This window comes from Rhineura floridana, chromosome 3 (assembly GCF_030035675.1).
Source record: "Rhineura floridana isolate rRhiFlo1 chromosome 3, rRhiFlo1.hap2, whole genome shotgun sequence".
Classification (NCBI taxonomy): domain Eukaryota; kingdom Metazoa; phylum Chordata; class Lepidosauria; order Squamata; family Rhineuridae; genus Rhineura; species Rhineura floridana.
Window position 1 is genome coordinate 111,331,306 of NC_084482.1, and position 24,153 is coordinate 111,355,458.

At 40.1% G+C, this 24,153-nt stretch overlaps 1 protein-coding gene across 1 annotated transcript in view; it reads left to right on the forward strand.

Annotated features, from left to right (window-relative positions):
• Positions 1–24,153, forward strand: part of CDX1 (caudal type homeobox 1) — a 54,537-nt gene that overhangs the window by 9,662 nt on the left and 20,722 nt on the right. Inside the window, exon 2 of the mRNA XM_061621942.1 lies at positions 13,434–13,439. Within this exon, the coding sequence (XP_061477926.1) occupies positions 13,434–13,439 (6 nt within the window). The remainder of the gene's footprint in view (positions 1–13,433; positions 13,440–24,153) is intronic.

A 24,153-nucleotide genomic window follows, 5' to 3' on the forward strand; every position in this document is an offset into this window, starting at 1 on the left:
CAGCTGATTTATTTGCCTGTTTTCTCTCTGCCTCACAATAACACAGGGGTGTAATTGTCCAAGGTCTCAGAGGGGTTTCAAATCCTTTACGTTTTGGGGAGCAGGATGCCTATGTCTCCAGTGTCCTTTCCTGCTGATTGAAGCCAATGAGAGTGAAAGAAGACAAGTAAACCACTGAGAAGACTCTTCTCAGTAGCTAACACACTCCCCTTTCATGCTGATTGGCTCCTAGGGACATCAGTTGTTGTGGGAAAACGCACACACAGAAAGGACTGAGGAGTGTGGAGATGACAACAAAGAGCAAGCAAGCAAGGGAAAGTGGAAAAGGAGGTAGGGGATAGGAGAACTTGGGCTGGAGGACATTCTCTCCCTCCCCCCCCCCATCTCTCTGCTTCACGGCTTCCAGTTTGTTAGCAAGAAACTTCTCAACCCAGCAGCAAAAAGGGGTGGTGGTGGAGTGGAAGATGTGTGGTTTTCTCCACCCCAAAGCCAGGAGTAAGGGGGGAGGAAGAAAAGAGAGACAAAGTCTGTTCAAGAGAGGGAGAGTGTGTTTGTGATGGTGTTCTAGCTTTTAATGGTGCTTTATATGTGTGTGCTGTGCATGGTAAAGTGAAATGCAAATAAATATGCCCAAGAGTGGGTGGGTGGTGCAGCCAATACCATAGGTTAGGATCAGGAATTTCCATGCTTGTTTCCCCCTAAAACGAATAAGCTCTGCCCAAATGCGATTACTCTTAGTATGACAACCAAGAAGGGAAACTCAGCAAAGGAAGTTCCTTATCCTACTGCATTTGCCCATGGCATGTATGTGCATAGAAAAGAGGAGATCTAGCTGAAAGACAACACATGACCATCTGCATTGATCATTGCAATCCATCAGTAAGAGAAAGAACTCCAAACAAAGCAAGTGACTGAAAGCTCATTTTATTGTATAATCTTAGAAAGTTGTATAACTTAGAAGGGGGCGTGGCTGTGAGGGGACGTGGCAGTGAGGGGACGTGGCTATGGTTTGTTGAAACAACTCTGTTTAATAATCCATGGTTTGTGTTTATTGTGATATGCCAACACAGCCATCATCTTGCATGGCTTGTCCATACAAATAGTTTTCCATGTATTAGTGACAACTTGAGGCACATGTAACGTATCTCTGGCTTGCACACAGTGAATTGTAACCAATGGGAAATTATTAGTGCAGGTGCATGACTGAGAAATGTTACATTTGTGTGACCTTTTTAATAAGGTGCATGAGACACATATGAAAATGATGCCTTTTATTGGGATACACCTTATTTAAAATGAGCAGTGGGACCCAATTTTGTGGGACTGTTATGCCAAGAAACCTTGATATTTTTCCAGAATAATTTTCTAGTTACTCAGCTACAATTACCTTACAGACTTTAGTTTTAATGTGTGTGCATTTTGATAGTTGCCTCCTAATGAAGTTATCTGTTCATTGTAATAGGTAACCCAAGAATGACACTAAATTTAAACTATTCATATTGTTTGTTCCTTCCAGGACCTAACATACTTTTGATATATCTGTATAACAGCAACAGCAATGCAAATTATAGTAATAAAACATAGTTATTAGATAAGATGTTTAATTTTTTTTAATGTCATATATTTTAATAAACCATTTGGAGAATGGTAATTGAAGAGAGAGAACTTTTTCAGATGGGCTATGTTGAAACATTGTAACACTTTTATGGTCTCAATCTTTCATCTTTTTTATTGGTTTACTTCACTAAGGGTCTGTAGGATGGAAAGCATAGAGAATGGGTAATGAAAGAATCACACTTTGTTATCTATGTGTTAACTTCAGAGGCCTTTTTAACCAGGAAAGGCTTACAATCTGGTTCCAATTAGAACGAATCCAAGACTTGGTATAACTTTCAATTTATCAAAACTGGAGCCAGATGATATTTTGAGGTCTTGGGACAGCAAAAGGGAGATGCTTCATTTTGTGATGATGGGAAACAAAAACATTGTCAATAGATTTTACTTAAAATGTTATACAGCAGAGTTGCATTAAGATAAAATGCAATCTCAAAAGCACTTCTAATTAAGTTAAGTAATCTGATTTGATTGCATTGTGGAAAATGTCCTGAGTTGTTTGGCATGCATATGTTAGAATAATGGCAAGGAGGTTATCATCTCCTTGAGTGCAACTGAACAAATTATTTTTTTAAAAAATATTTTACTATAAAAAAATAATAAAACAAAAGAATAATATTACATATTTAAATTATAACACTGGAAACAAAACATATAATTGTATACCGTTATTTTATTTATTTATTTATTTATTTATTATACTTGTATACCGCCCCATAGCCGAAGCTCTCTGGGCGGTTTACAGTAACTAAAAACAAATACAATTTAAAATACATCTTTTTAAAAAACAATTTAAAACACAATTTAAAAATTTAAAACAATATAAAATGAAAATTATTATTCTGTCTCAAACATAATATACACATTATCATTTTTCAACAAATTTAGTACTTTACAGTACCATTTTCCAACAAACTTAGTAGTTTCCCCCCCCAAAAAAACTTTATTAAAATACATTTATGGTGCAATCTAACTCATAGAAGGCTGATGGCAATGGAACCATGAGAAGGGGCTACCACATCCAACCTCCATTCAGGTGCTGCTGGGAGGGGAGGGTGCTGACTGCATTGGCAGGGCGTGGTGGAAGGAAATGAAATGCATGTTTCCTTCTGCCACCCCTTTTCCAGGTGTAATGGCTGCCAGGATGAAGGGCTACAGGTCTGAGCCAAATGTGCTTGGGGTGCAGCAGAAGTCCCCTTCTCTTGGTTCTGCCCCCGATACAACCCCAGAACGCCCCCTTTTTTGGGCCTTCCACTCGTTCCATTTGTGCTGGTCTTAGCTGAGCTGGCTGGGTCCTAGGTGTACCCAGGTAGTGGTGGAGTTCCCTGGCTGTGCTGCGGCTGTCCCTGGGTCGGGGACCTCTGCTGGCAGAGCTCAGCTGTACCAACACCCTTCTTCTGCCCCCACATCCTGAAAGCCCAGAGTAACTACCAGGTGGATTGCACCCTTAGTTAATAAAGCAATGCTCTATTATTGAGCCATTCTGAGATTGGCCACACTTGTGTCTCCCCACACACCCAATAAGTTGTTATAGGGATTCTGACTGATACTAATGAATTCAGTATCAAATCTAAATAAACTATTCAACATCATCCCTCAGATAACCTAGTAGTATTTTCTTAGAATCAAGAGGAGTATAATATCCTGTGATTTCATATATCTTTTCCAAAGTTTAATCTCAACATTTCTAGATATCCAGACATTGCCAAAACATGCACACAGTTTGTGGAAGTTGGTTTACATTTCTAACAAGTGTCATGAACATTGGAATAATACCATTTAAACTATGATGACTAACGATATTATTGGTAGATTATTTTGTGGGTATAATTCTCTTTTAAATTAGCACTGATTCGTTGCTGGGATTAGTAAATATCTAGGTCTATTCTTTATCTATTAAATTACAATTCAGAACTTTGTTCCATTTCTTTAAAAAAAAGGCTAAGTAGATCATCCAAATTTAAGTCACAGATTTTACTTATCAGAAAAATAAGGCAGGCGAGTGGAATTCATAGTATATTATAAATCTCTGACACCATATGCACAATGATGCTCTTTTTTGTTTTACATACGTTTTGTTTTACATAGAGTGATGTCCAATGCTAGTTAGACTCACTGAAATCAACTGATTTCAGTGGGTCTACTCTGAGTATGATTTAGGGAGCAATCTAACATGAGGAGGCCAGCAGGAGTAGAGCTGGTGGAAGGGGCTGTCATATCCTACTTCCATTCAGGAGCCCCAGGGAGGGAGCATGCTGGCTGCTCTGGCAGAGCTCGGCAGAAGGAATAGAAATTCATATTTCCTTCCATTGCCCTTCCTCCCAGCATAGCCTCTGCTGGGACTGGGGGCCGCAGGATGGAGCCAAACGTGGCAAGGATGTGGCATCCCTTTCCCCTCGGTTCTGCCCCTGACACATACACTCCAGAACACCCCTTTTTCAGGTCTTGCTCCGGCCTCGGCTGAACTGGTCTCAGCTGTGCCCAGGTGGGGGCAGAGTTCCCTGCCCGTGCTGTGGCTGTGCTCAGGTGGGGGATTTCTGTCAGTGCAGCCTGGCTGCAAGGACACCCTCCCTCCTCTTCTGCAGCTGTGCAGCATCCTGAATCCCCTCAGCCTGGTGTAACTACCAGGAGGATTTTGCCTTTAGCTGAGTGTCACTTCCATGAAAGTTTATTTTGAAGTAGAAACTGAAAATATGGACAACAAAAAGGAAGCACACCACATAAAAATACAAAATCACTAATTAAGATAAAAGAATAAAAAGGGGGAAATAATAATGAAAATGAACCTAACTGATTACAGTCCTTAGTATATCATGGGTGGGATTGTGAGACAATTGTAGCAAAACAGCCTGAGTATGTCTTATCTATTGAAAGAGCTTGGATGTGTAAATTATGTAATTGAAGGTCATAGATTGGAATAAATTCTACTCATGCAAGCTACTTTCATTTCAATTGCAATGGCCTATGGCTACAATGCAATAAACGTTTGTTTGTTTGTTTGTTTGTCATTTCAATTGGGGTAGTGCTAGTAAAGCACTTCATATACAGGAGTTCTAGAATGGCTGATTTCTAAACACATTCTGTTATTTCAAAGCCACAAACATTTAAAAACGTTTTAATAAACAAATGGTAACCTGCTCAGGAATATGATTAGCATAGATAAGAAAATTCTTAAATGAAATCGTACATTCAAATAATTAATCACCTTGAGTTGATTAATGGTTGACATCTTGCTGCAACTGGAGTATGAAATTAGCATTTCCCTTTCAAATATCAACACTTTAATTATGCAAGTTATAAATCCCAATACTAGATGGCTGTAAATTAAAGACTGCTGCTCAGCTCCTTCTTGAATAAATAGATACTAGAATGTATCCTGGGAGCTGCTAGAAAATAATGTATTGGTGTTATCAAATATAAACCAGAAGACAGAAGGACCTTTAGATGAGATGATTTGGTGTTCAAGATATCCAGAATGAAATAATTAAAAGTGTACAACACTCTGATTCTACACCAGATTTTGTCCCATTGATTTTAATGGAATTTATATCCATATAGTGTTCAGTAGAATAAGGTTTTAGGTCATTCGCTTAAAACCAAGCACACATGTTCAGCTTGTAATATTTAGTCTACCAATTACTCAAGGAGGCACAATTGCATTTAAGGCAGTTCACACACTTTGCATTCTAAAGTAAACTAAATATTGGCACATCACTGCCAGACTTGGGAGATGGGATATTTTTAATTTGTTTGTTTTAGTCATTTGTAGACCACATTCTGCCAAAAAACAATAGCACCTGGGGTGTTTTAACTACTATGAAAGAATATCAAACACAATGTTAACTTCCTTATCAAATTACAATAAAACCTAATAACATTAGGATAAAAACAGTAGAAAAATACACTGACATTCAAAATTAACTATCATCTGAGCAGCAATAATTCTAGAGACTCATCAGTCAGGAAATGGCTTCAGGAGACTAGCACCAAATGAGACTTTAGGAGCAACACTTGATCCACAAATACTCTAAAACTGCATCTGCTCCTTCAGAGTGAGCCTTGTTTAGTGCAGCATTAAACAGCACTTGTCACTTTATTTATTTTTTTAAAAAAAACATTAGAACTCATGCCTAAACTACATGCAGTGAGGAAGATCTATGAACCTTTTTAAAAAAAAAAAAGTTAATAATGATTCAGATTGAGACTGTGGTGCTAGAGAACAGAGGTATTCTGGATGTATTAAGCTCATTCCAGCAAAATTTAGTCATGACTAATGTTTCATTGAAATTAATAGGACTTCCTATTGCAACTTATTTGCTTGGTTGTCAGGGCTGGTGCCAGGCATGATTAGGCCCTTGGGCATCAACCTGCCCTAGGCCCACGTTGCCATAGCCCAACACCCTCCCATACAGACAGCACAGGGCTAATAAGCCCACACACATGCCCCACCTACCTCTCATGTCGTGTGAATGACATGTGGATGTAGCACACTTGCCTGCCATCAACCAAGATGGGGGGGGCATCAGCCCCTTAGGAAAGTTCCCGCCAGCATCTTGGGTGATGGCACGGCATTCACATTGATGGGAGAGGTAGGTGGGACATGAGTCCGGGCTTATTGAAGCCCACACTGTCTGTATTGGGGGGGGATGGTTCCTGAGGGTTCTTTCTATGCAATTAGGGTTACCATCATTTTGTCATTTCAAAAAGAGTACATTTGGCTTCGATAAGTCAAAAGTAAGAGTACACTGTTGCACCATCTCGAAAAGAGTACATGTACTCTTAAAGAGTACGGTTGGTAACCCTATCTGCAATCCATGCCACCCTCCCATCCTAAGGAGGGGCCCTTCAGTGGCCCCTCTGGGCTGCAGGGGCCCTTGGCCAGGGCCCAACCTGGCTACCCTCTGGCGCTGGCCTTGTTGATTGTGCCTATAAAATTGTTGTGTTTTTTTATAATTTGGGAAACAAACAAATGTTAAGGAAGCCAAAATACATTTTTTGCTATATTACTGTTATGGCAAGGAGATTCAAATACATTCAAATCCTGGGAGATGAGTATGTTTCAGTTTCAAAATACTGCAGCAGGCTCATGGCAAAGCCTTAATCAAGTTTTTAACAAGACTTCACTTTTAATCTCTGTGTGTAATTCTTGTGTGTGAGTTCATTGTGGATTTTCCAGCATGATAAACTTTTGGTTTGTTTTCCACATGAAACACATCACTGTCAAAGTCCTGAAACTGATAGCTTCTCTTCTCCATGCAGAGATGCATATGGAGGCATGCTGTATGTACACACAATCATGCACGTACACACACAGCTTTCTTAAATTATTAACCACAGCATGCTGCTGACCTCATATGAGATTTGTTGAACAGCCAGTCCTTTGTCCGAGGTACAGTCTCTAAGATGTTCTTTAAGGTATACCTTCTTTGAAGGTCCAGACGAACGCAGCCTCCCTTCAAATACGCCTGTGATACATCTAATGTTAATGTATATTAAATGCACGGCACCAAAATCAGAGATCTGAATGGACAATAAGGAACTCCAGTGGTGGCAGATGTATCTCACAAAGAGAGAAATCCTTTAAGGATGCATACTGGAATGATAACTTTTTTTTATTATAGGCAAACTGGTCTAATTTTCTTCTTACATGGTTGATCTTAATTTCATGACTTGCATAATTGTATCCACGAGAACCAAACTCTGTTCTACTACATTCCTTGCTGCATATTTCCTTGGAACAATAGGGCTTACTTTCAAGTAAGTGTACAAGGGATTGTTTATTCCAGGCTGGCACAGTAATCTGCCTGCCCCCCCCTCTTCCGCCCTGGCAGCTGGGCACAGCAGGGCTTGAGGGAGGGGGGGAGATTTAGGATTGCAGCTTAAACACAGAATAAAAATGACAGAGGTTAAAACAACTCAATACAAAACTAAAAACTCTAGTCGACAGTAGTTTTTTGAAAGACATTTATAAACTGCAGACCATACATTAAAAGATGACTAGAATAAGAAATTATTTCCTATTGTCTGAAGCAGCCTTTCCCAACCAGGTGCCATTCAGATGTTTTGGACTACAGCTCCCGTCAGCCCCAGCAGCACTGTGCTGGCTTGAGCTGATGGGAGCTGTCCTCCAAAACACATCTGAATGGCACCAGGGTGGGGAAGGGTTAGGGTTAGGAAAGCTAGTCTAACAACAGGCAGAGAGGCAACCTGGTGGATATTCACTGAGAGGGAGATAAACTTTGACGACAACTCCAAGAAAACCTGTGTCTTGTATGCACTATACACCCACTGGATCTCATATATAGAGGGCAATGCGATCAGGGCCTCTGAGGGTGATCTTAAAAGCTGTGTATGTTGATATGGGGAGTAGGTAGTTTCTGAGATTATCTGCTCCTAAAGTGTTTCTGCATTCATGCAAGGGAAACCTGTTATCCAAATGAGCTCAAACTCCTAAAACAATCAAACTTAATCCAGATGCATAGATATTCATCCACAATTAGGTTGTTGCCTAGCTTAAACTGAGTTGCACCAACTCTACTCCATGAAAAAAAAAAATAGACCAAGCAACAGAGAACAGAAAAACAAGAAGCTGGAGATAAGAGAAAGAAGGGGGAAAGAAGACAGATTAGTTTATGTGGTTATATTTTTTTTAAGCATTTTATATATCCACACACCCATTTAATTCAATATAACTTTTTTCTATGTAGATATGTGTAGGATTGTACTGTGAGCCAGGGAACTCAGACTATGTTTACTGAGTATAGATTAGAGATATGAATGCCTGGGGAAAACCTGGGAAAATTCAGAAAAAAATTTTTTCTACGTTTTTCTTTTTCCCCCCCTTAAAAACTGAAAAAAAATTTTTTCCGGGCCTTCACACCTCTAGTATAGATATATCCAGTAATTTGGATACAAATGAGCACCAGTATAACTTAACCTGACATTGGGCTTGATCCAGCAAATGCTTTGTATGTTTTTAAAATCGCATTGATTGCTAGACACGTGTTCATTTTAAGTGATTGTTTTTAACTAATGTTAGGACATATACCAGGGATGAAGGAACCTGTGACCCTCTGTATGATATTTATGCTCGCTCCCATCAGCCCCAGCTATTATGATCAATGGTCAGCAATGATGGAAGTTGCAGTCCAACAACATCTGGAGAGTCACAGGTTCACCACCCCTGGCATATACAGTATGAGAGATTAACAGCTGAGTCCTAAGTGCATCTTTTCTAAGTGTTGATTGGTTATACATTCTACTATACAGTGAATTATTGAAACAGTAACGCTGTATATAAAATGAAGGAACATTTGTCATCATAGATGAGTTGCATTTCAGAGGTGTTTAGGACAGGGAATAGGCCTGGCATGCTTTCCATGCAAAGATGCTCAGGAAGGGGGTCCGTGGGAATTCTAAATGTAATGGTAGGTGGAGTGGGTTGCCAGTAACCTGTAGTAACAATTCATAGACCTCGCCCCCCCCCCCAATATTTCTGCGGACACTCTTGTACTCAGGTAATTACTAATTATACTACATAGCAGCAATCCACTTGTTTAAGGGCGCTGCTTTGTTGTGCTTCTTTCTGCTTAATGGCTGTTCTGTCTTAATAATGTTCTTTCAACTCCAAATGAAGTCTATTAATTACTTTTTAACCCCCACCTTCCTGGTTTTGTTGCTGTATAACCTAACATTCACCTTGGAGCACAGTTTAACAAGAAAACTGTATCCACCTAGCAATTTGTTTTTTCTGACAGTGCAATCTGTGCCTGTTTACTTGAGAGGTTTACTCCCAGATAATTGTATGGAGAACTTTTAGCCCTGCAGAAATTCCTGAACTACAACTCCCTTCAGCCCCAGCAAGCATGGCCAGTGGCCAGGGATGTTGGGAGCTGTAGCAACATTTGGAGGACCAAAGATTTCCCACATCTGCAATAATTTAATAGCATCACTGTGTTTACAGTGTGTTCTTTGGAATTATTTAGCATTTGGGATTTTGTGGTTAAATAAATCCCTTGTATTTCCCATATTGTCATCCCTTGACTCAGTGCTGGATTTAGGCATAAGCTAAACAAGCTACAGCTTAGGGCCTCACAATCCGCAGGGGCCTCAACAAATTTCAGAAATATTTTTTTTGGGGGGGGGGGCTTTTAAAATTTTATGTGTACTGAATATATATATATATATATATATATATATATATATGGTGTAATTTTTTAACAAAGGGCCTCCAAGCTTTATATAGCTTAGGGCCTCACCAAGTCTAAATCCGGCACTGCCTTGACTAAATGAGTGGCAGTGCCCGTGTGTACATTTCATTTCTTGTTTCTATAATCTTGCACAATCTCGCAACTTTGAAATGATCCCTCTTGCTTGATGTGAAAATCCACCTGAAGCAAAGTCATCCTGTTTGATGCATCAGTTTAGAGATGTTTCTTGCTATGTTTTAATTTGTGTCTTTGAGGAAATGCAGCTTATTTTTTCAATGACAGAGATTATCAATATACATTTGCCTGGCTTGGATGACACGCTAAGCCAAATGTTGGCTTAGCCCAGAGCGGCATGGCAGCAAAAAGATCTAGAGAGAAGCAAAGTGGCTGGGAGCTCCTTTCTGGGAGCCTGTACACTTGTGGCACAGTCTCGCTAGCATGTTATGTGAACCAGGCAATTACTCAAACCTAACTAAGATCTAGAAGTAAAATGATTCCTGACTCGTCCTGTGCCACATGACAAATTACTCTTGGAACTGAGCAGAATACACTACGCTCAACATCCAAGGCCTTCCTCCGAGTGCCTACTCCGAGGGAAGCTCGGAGGATGGCAACAAGGGAGAGGGCCTTCTCAGTGGTGGCCCCCAAATTATGGAATGATCTCCCTGATGAGGTGCGCCTGGCACCAACACTGTTATCTTTTCAGCACCATGTCAAGACTTTCCTCTTCTTCCAGGCATTTTGGGATGTGTTTTTAAATTGTTTTTTAAAAATGTGTTTTTAAATTTGTATATTTGTTTTTAATGTTTTTAATTGTTGTAAACCACCCAGAGAGCTTCAGCTATGGGGTGGTATACAAATGTAGTAGTAGTAGTAGTAGTAGTAGTAGTAGTAATAATAATAATAAGGTGAGGGTTTGCTGTTCTAAGAAAAAATGTCATAGGGCTTAGTACAAACCTTTTATCATGACTCTTTGAATCCTAGCCCATGTATTTATTTCATTCTGGTAGGTGCTGCTGCCCTTTTGGGAAGATGTGCCACTATTGTTAGATGTGGATTCCCTTTTTTGCCCTAGTGTCTTATTGCCCTGAGTTGCTACCCACCCAAAGTCCCAGATTCCTGAAATACTTAAGCAAATCTATTACCCTTCCCATTTGTGGCCTTTTTTTATTCCTGACTTACATAGCATAAACCAGTGTTGCACCAAATTTCATGTTGGTTTCTCTATGAAAGATGCCATTTCAGAAGGCACAAAAACTATTCATGGAAAATCTTTAGCCTCTAACTCCTTCATGCACTTTTTCATGCCACTGTTCCCAGCCACTGATAGCCCATCTACAGCTTCTTTGAGTGATGGGGAAAAAACATCCCCATTGCACTCCTTGTCTTGCCATGCTTTGCTGGCAGTTTCATTACCCAACAGTAATGGGCGGCACCTGCCCTGTGGAATTCCCTCCCCTTAAATATTAGGCAGGCGTCATCTCTGTTATCTTTTCAGTGCCTTTTGAAGACTTTCCTCTTTCTACAAGCCTTTTAAGTTGAGACCTATCCCAGTCTGCGTCTGTGTTGGAATTGCTTTTTAAAACAATATGTTTTTTAACCCTTTTAACAATGTTTTAAAAGCTTTTTTTAAAAAAATGTTTTTAAAGTTGTTTTGTTTTGGTGTATTTTAGGGTCTGTTTTTATGATGTTTTAATAAGTTTTTAGTGCTTCTGTTTGCCTCCCTGGGCTCCTGCTGGGAGGAAGGGCAGGATATAAACCAAATAATAAATAAATAAATAAACATTGTAGAGCAGCATGACTTTTGTCCTAGTCTAGTAGTTCTGGGAATGCATCATACATGACTAGGTAGGGCAGGGTGTAGATGTAGATCCAGATGCACCTACCATTAAAAGTTATGCAGAATATTCATTCAAAGGTGGATGTCACTACATTAGTTTCAACAGAATGTCCATTTGTATATGCATCTGGATGTGCATCTCAATCCATGTTCTGTTTCAGCTAATCAACTTCATTCAATACCTTGATGAGAATCTTTTGTTATTGGGCAGTATATAGACATTGGAAATTGATGGTCTTTGCAGAAGCATATGAAAAGCTTGGCCTCTCGCTTAACATCAAAAAAACCAAAGTGCTTCATCAGCAAGTGCAAACCAATCCCTCTGTAGCACCATCAATCCAGCTTAATGGTGCGACGCTGGAGAATGTCGATCACTTTTCTTATATTCGCAGGGAGACCAAAATGCTTATTTACAAAGCCATTGTACTACTGACCTTACTGTACGCCTGTGAAACATGGACCATCTATAAACGCCACTCCCAACTTCTTGAAAGATTCCACCAACGCTGCCTCTGGAAAATTCTACAAATTACTTGGGAAGATAGGCAGACTAATGTTAGTGTTTTGGAAGAAGCAAAGACCACCAGTGTTGAAACAATGATCCTCCAACATAGACTTCGCTGGACCGGCCATGTTGTTCGAATGCCTGATCACTGTCTTCCAAAGCAGCTACTTTACTCCCAATTTAAGGATGGAAAATGGAATATTGGTGGACAGCAAAAGAGGTTTAAATATGTTCTCAAAGCTAATCTAAAAAAAGTAACATTAGCATTGAGAACTGGGAAGCCTTGGCCCATGAGCATCCCAATTGGAGGCCGGCCATTATCAAATTTATTTATTTTATTTATTTTATTCAGCTTATATCCCGCCCGACTAGCAAACAGCTCTCTGGGCGGCAAACATAGAAACATATACAATAATAAAATTACAAGATCAATATAACAAATATAAAAGTACATCATCTAAAATACCAATTACAACATTTACATAAATAACTTAGATTAAAATGCCTCAGAGAAGAGAAAGGTTTTAACCTGGCGCCGAAAAGATAATAGTGTTGGCGCCAGGCATACCTCCTCGGGGAGACTATTCCACAATTCGGGGGCCACCACTGAGAAGGCCCTAGATCTTGTTACTACCCTCCGGGCCTCCCTCTGAGTCGGGACCCAGAGGAGGGCCTTCGTAGTAGACCGTAGTGTACGAGCCGGTTCATAACGGGAGAGGCGTTCCTGCAGGTATCGTGGTCCCACGCTGTATAAGGCTTTATAGGTTAATACCAACACTTTGAATCTGGCCCGGTAGCATATTGGAAGCCAGTGCAGGCGAGCCAGAACAGGTGTTATATGCTCAGACCGCTTAGTTCTTGTTAGCAGTCTGGCCGCCGTATTTTGCACTAGCTGTAGCTTCCGAACCGTCTTCAGAGGTAGCCCTACGTAGAGCGCGTTGCAGTAGTCCAAACGTGAGGTTACCAGAGCATGAACCACTGATGTAAGGTCCTCTTTACTCAGATAGGGACGTAGCTGGGCTACCAACCGAAGTTGGTAAAACGCATTCCGTGCCACCGAGGCTACATGGGCCTCGAGTGATAGGGAAGAGTCTAAAACGACTCCCAAACTACGAACCTGATCCTTTAGGGGGAGTGTAACCCCATCCAGGACAGGGTATGTATCCACCATCTGACCAGAGAAACCATCCACCAGCAGCATCTCAGTCTTATCCGGATTGAGTCTCAGTTTGTTAGTTCTCATCCAGTCCATTGTCGCGCTCAGACAACGGTCCAGCACATCAACCGCCTCCCTGAAGAAGATGAAAAGGAGAAGTAGAGCTGCGTGTCATCAGCGTACTGATGACAACGCACTCCAAAACTCCGGATGACTGCACCCAACGGCTTCATATAGATATTAAAGAGCATGGGAGACAAGACCGAACCCTGCGGGACCCCATATTGGAGAACCCACGGGGTCGAGCAATGTTCCCCAAGTATTATCTTCTGGAGACGGCCCGCCAAGTAGGAGCGGAACCACTGCCAAGCAGTACCTCCAACACCCAACTCCGCAAGTCTCTCCAGAAGGATACTATGGTCGATGGTATCAAAAGCCGCTGAGAGATCAAGGAGAATCAACAGAGTTACACTCCCTCTGTCTCTCTCCCGATATAGGTCATCACACAGGGCGACCAAGGCCGTCTCAGTGCCAAAACCAGGTCTGAAATAATCAAAGATGCTATGGACTTTGAAGAAGCACAAGTACAGAGTGAAAGGGACAAACGAGCTAACCAGAAGGCACATGAAGCAAATCCTCGTCATGACCATCTTCCATCTGGGAACCTATGTCCTCACTTTGGGAGGCTGTGTGGATCCAGAATTGGCCTCCACAGTCACTTACGGACCCACCGTTAAAGACCTTATCTTGGAAGACAATCTTACTGGCCCACGAGTGATCGGCAATGAATGAATGAGACATTGGAAATTGATGCACCACCCTGTATTTTCACTGGAAGTTGTAATCGCTGTTTGTTTTTTTTAAAGTTATTTGTTATTTAATTTTTGTAAACTGTACTGTTTTATTGATGTATTTCTATATTTGTGTTTTTCTTGTAAGCCGCCTTGAAGGCTTTTGGGATAAGGTGGGGTATAAATAAACTATAATAATGATAATAATGATAATGATAATGATGATGATAATAATAATAAATACAACAGGATTGGAGTGAGGGAGCAATGAAACATGTTCTATCTTTTCCCTGGCATCTGGCCCCTTTCAAACAGTTTTGGACTCTATTGCAAATGTGTGCAAAAATTTAACAAGAGGGAGCATTTAATTAGAGTAAAAAAAACGATTGGCCCAGCACAGCAGTAAATCCATCTCTTTGGACCTACATGATTTATTCATATAGTAAGATTATTGGTTTACACAGCCTGATGTGTCACTCGAGCAGTTAATGCAATTTTTTTCTTTTCTTTGAAGATATCTAGACAGTGTAAGGTAGATTATGTTATGTTGAATAAATTGGAATAAATCCTGGCCTCAGGATAACAGATAAGGCACATTATATCCTTGGATCTTGACTAAAATTAGTACTTTAGCATGAGTTGTTACAGGTAAAGAACCTGAATGTGTATTAATGTATCTATTCCTGTGCATACACTCAGAGGTGATCCCCTTTATGGTTCATGGAGCATATTCAAGCAGCTCCCTTATCTAATGATAACTTAGTTGAGCGCTATTAGAGTTACACATTAACAATGGTACCAATACCTTTTCTCCATACAGATGTTAACCTCCCCTTGATCTCCATTTTGAACTCCTTGCCTCTGGCCTCATTAACAGGTTTATTTGGGCTGATCAAGGAGGCCATTACCTTCTATAATTGTGACAAGACTGGGGAAAAATTCAAAATAAGTGAGCCTAACTTATCTGAAGATAATCAAGTGGTGGCAATAAAGTTTTCAAATATTAAAAATTGGACAGTTACGCTCAAGGCCTGCTATCAGGAAAGAGTGGTTTAATGAATAAAGAATAGAAGTTAATTGGAAAGCAAAGATAGCAGGAAGGCTGTATTTGAAGTTAGGGAGCATGGAACAGTTTATGTTCTTAGGTATCTAGATCTGGATTCCTGCTTAGAACAGGTTGGCTGAAACGAAGGGCCATTTTAGTAATTTAATTTGCCCAGTGATTTTAAAAATATTTACAAACAAATGAAAGAGAAATACTAAAACTGTAACAAATACTCGCTAAAATCACCTTTAAAAAAAAAACGCAAAAAATATTTTTTAAGACACCTGAAGTCCTGGAATTGTTTTTCTTGAATCATTAAAACTTAAATCTCATTCAGATATTAATATTCTGACAAAATTATCTGCAGCTTGATTTCTGGAGTGGGTTTACCTCTTTCTCTATTGCCCTCAGAAGAGGAAAAAGTGAATGACCAAATGGTTTTGCATTCAAATAAACAATATATTTAAAATATTGGCTAATCAGTTTTTTCATCCCAGGTTTTATTTTTTAAAAAGATGGAAATATTCCAGGCACACACTCTTTAGCCAATCTTCATAGGGATGTGAATGCTTTTGTATAGTGGGCACGGCTTTGCTGAAACCAGGCTGAAGCTGGAAAACTTCACTGGTAACTCCTGTTTTTACTGTGCATTATCAACACATCTTCCTGTTAATGGACAATAAAGCATGGTGGTGATCAAATCAAAATGGATAAATTCATGTATGGAAGATACACAGATGAAATCTGATATGGAATGGAATATAAACATGCAGTGGGTGTTGCATGGAAATTTAAGAGTGATTTTGTATTGTGAATATTTAGAAAATTGGAAGCCATGCTGCAAGCTGAAGACATAATGCTCATGTCAGATGTTCAGAAGCCTGTCATTCTTTTTGATAATAGTTCCAAATGATAGCTGTATTATTGAAGCATGTACACAGTTTACTGTTTGAAAGGGGGCTGAGTAAAAGTCAAATGCAGTAGAAATAAGAGAGATCCTCTTGAATTTGCATGATTTTATAGGGAGTCCCCAAAACCACCATCAAATTAAAGCTTACATTGCTAGACTGCACAGTAAAAAAATCACAGATCCAGTGCTTCCCAGCACCACAAAAACATTAATTTAAGTTATGGATTTTTACATAGGATGACAACAAAAAACCCAACAAATTGCAAAACACATCTGTGGACAATGAGGTAACATGATTTGATGGTGATTTTGAGGGGATCGCTTCAGAAATTAAGAGAGTAAATAAGGATTTGTGTCTCTGTGTATTTGTGTCATGGCAGTGCTGGAAAGCACTGGATCTGTAATTTTTTTTAGTTCAGTCAATGGAGACAGATATGGTCTGTGATTTGAGGTGACTGGGGTTGTTGTTGTTATGCGCCTTCAAGTCGACTACAACTTATGGAGACCCTATGAATCAGTGACCTCCAAGAGCATCTGTCATGAACCACCCTGTTCAGATCTTGTAAGTTCAGGTCTGTGGCTTCCTTTATGGAATCAATCCATCTCTTGTTTTGCCTTCCTCTTTTTCTACTTCCTTCTGTTTTTCCAAGCATTATTATCTTTTCTAATGAATCATGTCTTCTCATGATGTGTCCAATATGAAAACCTCAGTTTCATCATTTAGCTTCTAGTGATGGTTCTGGTTTAATTTGTTCTAACACCCAATTATTTGTCTTTTTTGCAGTCCATGGTATCCGCAAAGCTCTCCTCCAGCACCACATTTCAAATGAGTTGATTTTTCTCTTATCCGCTTTTTTCACTGTCCAACTTTCACATCCATACATAGAGATCGGGAATACCATGGTCTGAATGATCCTGACTTTAGTGTTCAGTGATCCATGTTTGCATTTGAGGACCTTTTGTAGTTCTCTCACAGCTGCCCTCCCCAGTCCTAGCCTTCTTTTGATTTCTTGACTATTGTCTTCATTTTGGTTAATGATTGTGCCAAGGTATTGATAATCCTTGACAAGTTCAGTGTGCTCATTGTCAGCTGTAAAGTTGCATAAATCTTCTGTTGTCATTACTTTAGTCTTTTTGACGTTCAGCTGTAGTCCTGCTTTTGTGCTCTTTAACTTTCATCAGCATTCGTTTCAAATCATTACTGGTTTCTGCTAGTAGTATGGTAACGTCTGCATATAAGAAGATAAGAACATAAGAAGAGCCTGCTGGATCAGGCCAGTGGCCCATCTAGTCCAGCATCCTGTTCTCACAGTGGCCAACCAGGTGCCTGGGGGAAGCCCGCAAGCAGGACCCGAGTGCAAGAACACTCTCCCCTCCTGAGGCTTCCGGCAACTGGTTTTCAGAAGCATGCTGCCTCTGACTAGGGTGGCACAGCACAGCCATCATGGCTAGTAGCCATTGATAGCCCTGTCCTCCATGAATTTGTCTAATCTTCTTTTAAAGCCATTCAAGCTGGTGGCCATTACTGCATCTTGTGGGAGCAAATTCCATAGTTTAACTATGCGCTGAGTAAAGAAGTACTTCCTTTTGTCTGTCCTGAATCTTCCAACATTCAGCTTCTTTGAATGTCCACGAGTTCTAGTATTATGAGAGAGGGAGAAGAACTTTTCTCTATCCACTTTCTCAATGCCATGCATAATTTTATACTCTTCTATCATGTCTCCTCTGACCAGCCTTTTCTCTAAACTAAAAAGCCCCAAATGCTGCAACCTTTCCTCGTAAGGGAGTCGCTCCAGCCCCTTGATCATTCTGGTTGCCCTCTTCTGAACCTTTTCCAACTCTATAACATCCTTTTTGAGATGAGGCGACCAGAACTGTACACAGTATTCCAAATGCGGCCGCACCATAGATTTATACAACGGCATTATGATATTGGCTGTTTTATTTTCAATACCTTTCCTAATTATTGCTAGCATGGAATTTGCCTTTTTCACAGCTGCCGCACACTGGATCGACATTTTCATCGTGCTGTCCACTACAACCCCGAGGTCTCTCTCCTGGTCGGTCACCGCCAGTTCAGACCCCATGAGCGTATATGTGAAATTCAGATTTTTTGCTCCAATATGCATAATTTTACACTTGTTTATATTGAATTGCATTTGCCATTTTTCCGCCCATTCACTCAGTTTGGAGAGGTCTTTTTGGAGCTCTTCGCAATCCCTTTTTGTTTTAACAACCCTGAACAATTTAGTGTCGTCAGCAAACTTGGCCACTTCACTGCTCACTCCTAATTCTAGGTCATTAATGAACAAGTTGAAAAGTACAGGTCCCAATACCGATCCTTGAGGGACTCCACTTTCTACAGCCCTCCATTGGGAGAACTGTCCGTTTATTCCTACTTAAATTCCTATCTTAAATTATTGATATTTCTCCCTCCAATTTTCACACCTCCTTCTTCTTGGTCCAATCCTGCTTTCCATATGATATGTTCTGCATATAGATTAAACAAATAGGGTGATAAAATACACCCCTGTCTTACACCCTTTCCAATGGGGAACCAATCGGTTTCTCCATGTTTTGTCCTTACATCAGCCTCTTGTGCAGAGTATAGGTTGTGCATCAGGACAATCAGATGCTGTGGCACCCCCATTTCTTTTAAAGCATTCCATAGTTTGTCATGATCTACACAGTCAAAGGCTTTGCTGTAATCTATGAAGCACAGGGTGATTTTTTTTATGAAATTCCTTGCTCCGTTCCATTATCCAACTTATGTTTGCGATATGATCTCTGGTACCTCCTCCCTTTCTAAATCCAGTTTGGACGTCTGGCATTTCTCGCTCCATATATGGCAAGAGCCTTTGTTGTAGAACCTTGAGCATTACTTTACTTTCATGGGATATTAAGGCAATAGTTCGATACTTACTGCATTCCCTGGGATCCCCTCTCTTTGGAATTGGGATGTATATGGAATGCTTCCAGTCTGTGGGCCATTGTTTAGTTTTCCATATTTCTTGACAGATTTTAGTCAAAATTTGGACTGATTCAGTCTCAGTAGCTTGAAGCAACTCTATTGGTATGCCATCTATTCCTGGTGATTTGTTTCTTCCAAGTATTTTAAGAGCAGCTTTCACCTTGCATTCTAAAATTTCTGGTTCTTCATCATATGGTTCCTCCGTGAATGAATCTGTCATCCTTGCATCTCTTTTATAGAGTTCAGTGTATTGCTTCCATCTTCCTTTTATTTCATCTCGGGCAGTCAGTGTGTTCCCCTGTTGATTATTCAACATCCCTACTCTTGGTTTAAATTTTCCTTTCATTTCTCTAATCTTTTGGAACAGGGCTCTTGTTCTACCCTTTTTGTTGTCCTCCTCTATTTCTATACAGTAACTATTGTAATAGTTCTTTGTCCCTACGTACTAGTCGCTGTATTGTTGCATTTAGGGGTCTGACTGTGTTTCTATCTCTTTTTGCTTTTGCTTTCCTTCTCTCTTTAACCATTTGAAGAGTTTCTTCAGTCATCCATTGGGGTCTTTCTCTCTTTTTAACTAGAGGTATTGTCTTTTTGCATTCTTCTCTGATAACGTCTCTGACTTCATTCCATAGTTCTTCTGGTTCTCTGTCAACTAAGTTTAAAGCCTCAAACCTGTTCCTTATTTGATCTTTATATGCTTCTGGGATGTTATTTAAATTGTATTTTGGCATTATGATTGCTTTGTTGGTCTCCTTTAGCTTTACTCTGATTTTCAATATGACCAGCTCATGATCTGTACCGCAGTCTGCTCCTTGTCTTTTTTTTGCATAAAGTATGGAACCTCCATCTTCTGCTACCAATTATATAATCAATTTGATTCCTATATTGACCATTTGGTGATGTCCACGTGTATAGTCTTCTTTTCAGTTGCTCAAAAACTGTTGGCAAGAAACAAATTATTTGCTTCACAGAATTCAATAAGTCTTTCTCCTGCTTCGTTTCTGTCTCCTAGGCCCCATTTCCCCACAATTCCTAATTCTTCTCTGTTCCCTACTTTTGCATTCCAATCCCCCATGATTATCAGCACATCTTGTTTTGGTGTGTGATCAATTTCTTCCTGTACTTCTGCGTAAAATCTCTCCAATTACTCTTCTTCTGTGTTTGCCGTTGGAGTATAGACTTGGATGACGGTTAGGTTTCCCATTTAATCTCATTGATATCACTTGCTCAGACCTTGTGTTGTAGCTCCTAATTGCTCTTGCTATATCACTTCTCACTATTAAAGCAACCCCATTTCTTCTTAATTTCTCATTTTCTGCAAAAAATATTTTGTAGTTGCCTGGTTGGAAATGTCCCATTTCCGTCCATTTTAGTTCACTCACGCCAAGTATTGTAATGTTAATGCATTCCATTTCTTGCTTGACAATTTCTAACTTTCCCTGGTTCATGCTTCTGACATTCCATGTTCCTATTGTGTGTGTCGTACAACTCCGGACTCTCCTTTCGCATCTGTGCGCATCAGCCTCTGGGCTTCTTTTCGGCTTTGACCCAAGTGCATCATTAGTGACAGCGCTACTCGTACTTGTCCTTTGTTCTTCCCCAGTAGCTCGGCGAGTGCCTTCTGACCTGGTGGTCTCATCTTCCAGCACTATCTTGTGTTGCATTTTGGATACTCTGTTCATAGGGTTTTCGTGGTAAGAGATATTCAGAGGTGGTTTACCATTGCCTTCCTCTGAGTTTGGATGCGTCTTAGTCTGGTGTCTCAGCTTTGACCATTCCACATTGGGTGCCCCTGCTAGGAGTCTAGCCTCTTGGCCTAGACTCCCGATGGCATTGCTCTCAGCTTCTTCAACACACTGAAACCCCCTCACCACATTAAGGTGTGCATCTGAAGAGGAGGTGGTTACTGGGGATGTGTGTGAAACCACTAAAAATAAAAAAATTCAAGAGGATCCATTTTACTGCATCGGATTTTGTGTGTGGCACATGCACTCTGTGACATTTCATTCTCTTGCTGTCTCTTGACTTCTGTGGTACCCCATGTTCTCCTTTCTGCTCTATTTTCCTTCCCTCAGTCTCCCAGATTCCGCTTTCCCTCCTGCCCTCCCTCTTTCTGTCCTTCTCTCTTGGTTGCTCTGCTTTAGACAGTAGAAGCTGCTAATTTCAGCCTTCACAAGCATATATTGCTGAAAGAAGAAGTGAGAAAGGGTTTGATGCTTCCAACTTCCTCCTTCAGCTGTATGTACTTTTCAAGGGGAAAAAACCTGGAACCACTCTGGCTACTTCATAACAAAGGAGACTGTGAGAGTATGTGTGTAGTTCAGAGGCTTCACAGATGTTGAGGGGTGTCCTCCATGGTGTTGTTATGCCTATGGGCACCATGTTGGTGAGTCCAGAATTAAACAATGTGAAGGCTGCATTGTTTGTGAATTGATCTTTAATGCTTTCCTGCTTGCTTCTAGTTGCATTGAGTGACTGGTTGTTCAGATTATTTGACACTACTTGCAGCCTGATTCTGTGAAGAGTGAGACATACCTAGTAATTCCACTGTTTAGTAGGTCTAGGTCTGCCTAAATCTGCATGGGTTGGACTGTTAATCTTATTTGGCTGGCTGGCCAAATAGATCAAATCAAATAGATCAGACAGAGAAATGAGCTACCAAATATGAGTCATTAATGACAAAACAAGCACATAGACCTTGTGAATCTCCAGTTAATTGGAAAAACAAATCCTGTTTATATTCATGAAATGTTTGACATGTAAAGACAGAGTCATGAAGAACATTATAAATATACTAGTGAGATGCCCATCAAATGTGACAGGGGAGGGAACATATATCCAATGGAGGTGATTTTAGATGAACTGCATCTGAGTGGGTAGGTGGGTTGTGCATAGCATAGTTTTTCAGTTCTTAGCTGGGTTTTGGACTATCAATTTCAGTTCTCTCCCTTTCCTCATTTTCCCAATGTTAATTTTAGTTTTCTACATTTCTGCAGCAATCTGCAATTTAAAAAAAATCCTCATGATAATTCTCCACCATTTTAGTGCAAATTTCCCCCAATAAACACATTTTTGTAGGCATTTTGATATAGCTACACAGTTTGCATGCCTTTTTGCATGTCATTTTTACTTATATATTCATTTTTATGCACACTTTCCCCTAATATATGCATTTTTGTAAATATTTGGCAAACTGCATCCCAAAATTTTTAATAAATGCAAATTTCTGGCTGTGTTTCGGTCCTCATATTGTTTTGGAAAGTGCAAATTTGATAAATTCTGCTTCAAATGTAAACTGAATTGGAAGTCTCACCCATCTCTGTTTTTGACCATTTTCATTTCCTTTGCATCTCCTTCCTCCTGCACCTTTTAAAACTGCAAGGCCTGCAGAAATATAACAGCTTCTGCTATCCTTATTTATGCACTTTTTTCAATGAAAAACTGCTGCTCTTATAGGAGAAGAATGGGAGAACATCTGATTGCTTGGTCACAAAATCATTCAGGTGGCTTGACTGTTAAAGGTGGAAAGTTGAAACTTTGATGGGTCAAGCAGCCCAATTCTTTAAGCCTCACTATCCCACCCTCCTTACCAGTCCCCACCTCCCTACTCTAAGAGGAAACAGTCCTTACCTTGGGGGAGGAGGAGGAGATACCAACTGGAAGGCTTCTCTTTAGTTGCACATTCTGATTGTCATATCCAGCTGGATCATGGGGTGTGAAGGGGCAATTCCCCCCTTATTATGATCATGGCTGGGGCCAATAGGCAGCATCAGTTGCTTGATAACATACAGTACACACTTAATACAGGTGAGAGTTGTGAGCACAGTGATTGCATGAGATACTGTCGGTGTTTTCTGTCCTATCTTCTGTGCAATAGACCCATCACAATGATGCAACAAGGAGAAAATATCTTTTGGAATATGCGTATTGGACCCACATTAATTCCTTGACTAAAACGAAGCTGTTTAGAAATAACCCTAGTAACTACAACATGGAAGTGTGTGTCAGGCTCCGAATTTCATCCTGATTTATACATGTTCTTTGCTGCTACATAGAGAGCCAGAGAAGTTTCATAGATGCTTATAAATGGCTTTAGGATTATTTCATGAAAAAGTCTGTAAACAAAAGAAGTTTTAATTACAAAATGAAAATAATTATAGTGTCTACAACCTACAGCATATTCGTCTGTATTTCTACATGCATATACACAGAAAAGTTAGATAAACATAACTATGTGTTTGCCTAAGTATACACATACACTTTCCATGCAGATTCACACAATCTTATTCAGTTACTCTTGAGGAGTAGCCAACAAGGTGCCCACCAAACATTGTGGACTACAACTTCCATCATCACTGTCCATGTTGATGGAGAGTTATGGGAGTTGGAGCCCAAAACATCTAGAGGGAATCATGTTGGCTCCTCTGTGCTAGAGGATGCAATAGACACTATATGGCATTTATCAGAAATTCTCCTTTCATTCAAACAGGATACCTGGATCTTTTATATTCAAAATGACATCACCACCCTATCCTACCCTGATCAAGTCTCAGTGAGATGTGATATTTCATCCCTCATGCACCATGCGTATACCAGCGTCACACAGCATCTGTAAACCACATGCATGCACACATATTTTCCTTGATGAGAATACGAAGCAGGAACTTTAGGTACTTGGCCTTGGTTGTTAATTATAAAGCAACTTGTTTTTGTCTGGAGCTCACACATACCACCTGCTGTTGCTGCAGTTTTTATTGCTAATGGGCTGATCCCTCATAAATCATGCAGGTGAGCACCCTGCCTTGTCTCTACTATAGGCTTACAATCTCCCAGTCCCTCAGGAGTTCTGTGCCAGGGTACAGCTGGGTCATTTCTATTTTTCCATCTAATGACACCCCTTCCCTTGTTTACCTCTTCCCTACTTGTGATATCAAAAAAGAAAAAAAGTTCAGCGCCTTACAGCATGAAAACCGTGTTCTTACACAGCTGGTTGTTGTTGTTGTTGTTGCTGTTAATCATCATCATCACTTAATTGCCAAAGTGTCTTTTAAGTGGTTTACAAGTATAAAACCAATTATAGAAAATATTTTGTTGTTATGTGCCTTCAAGTC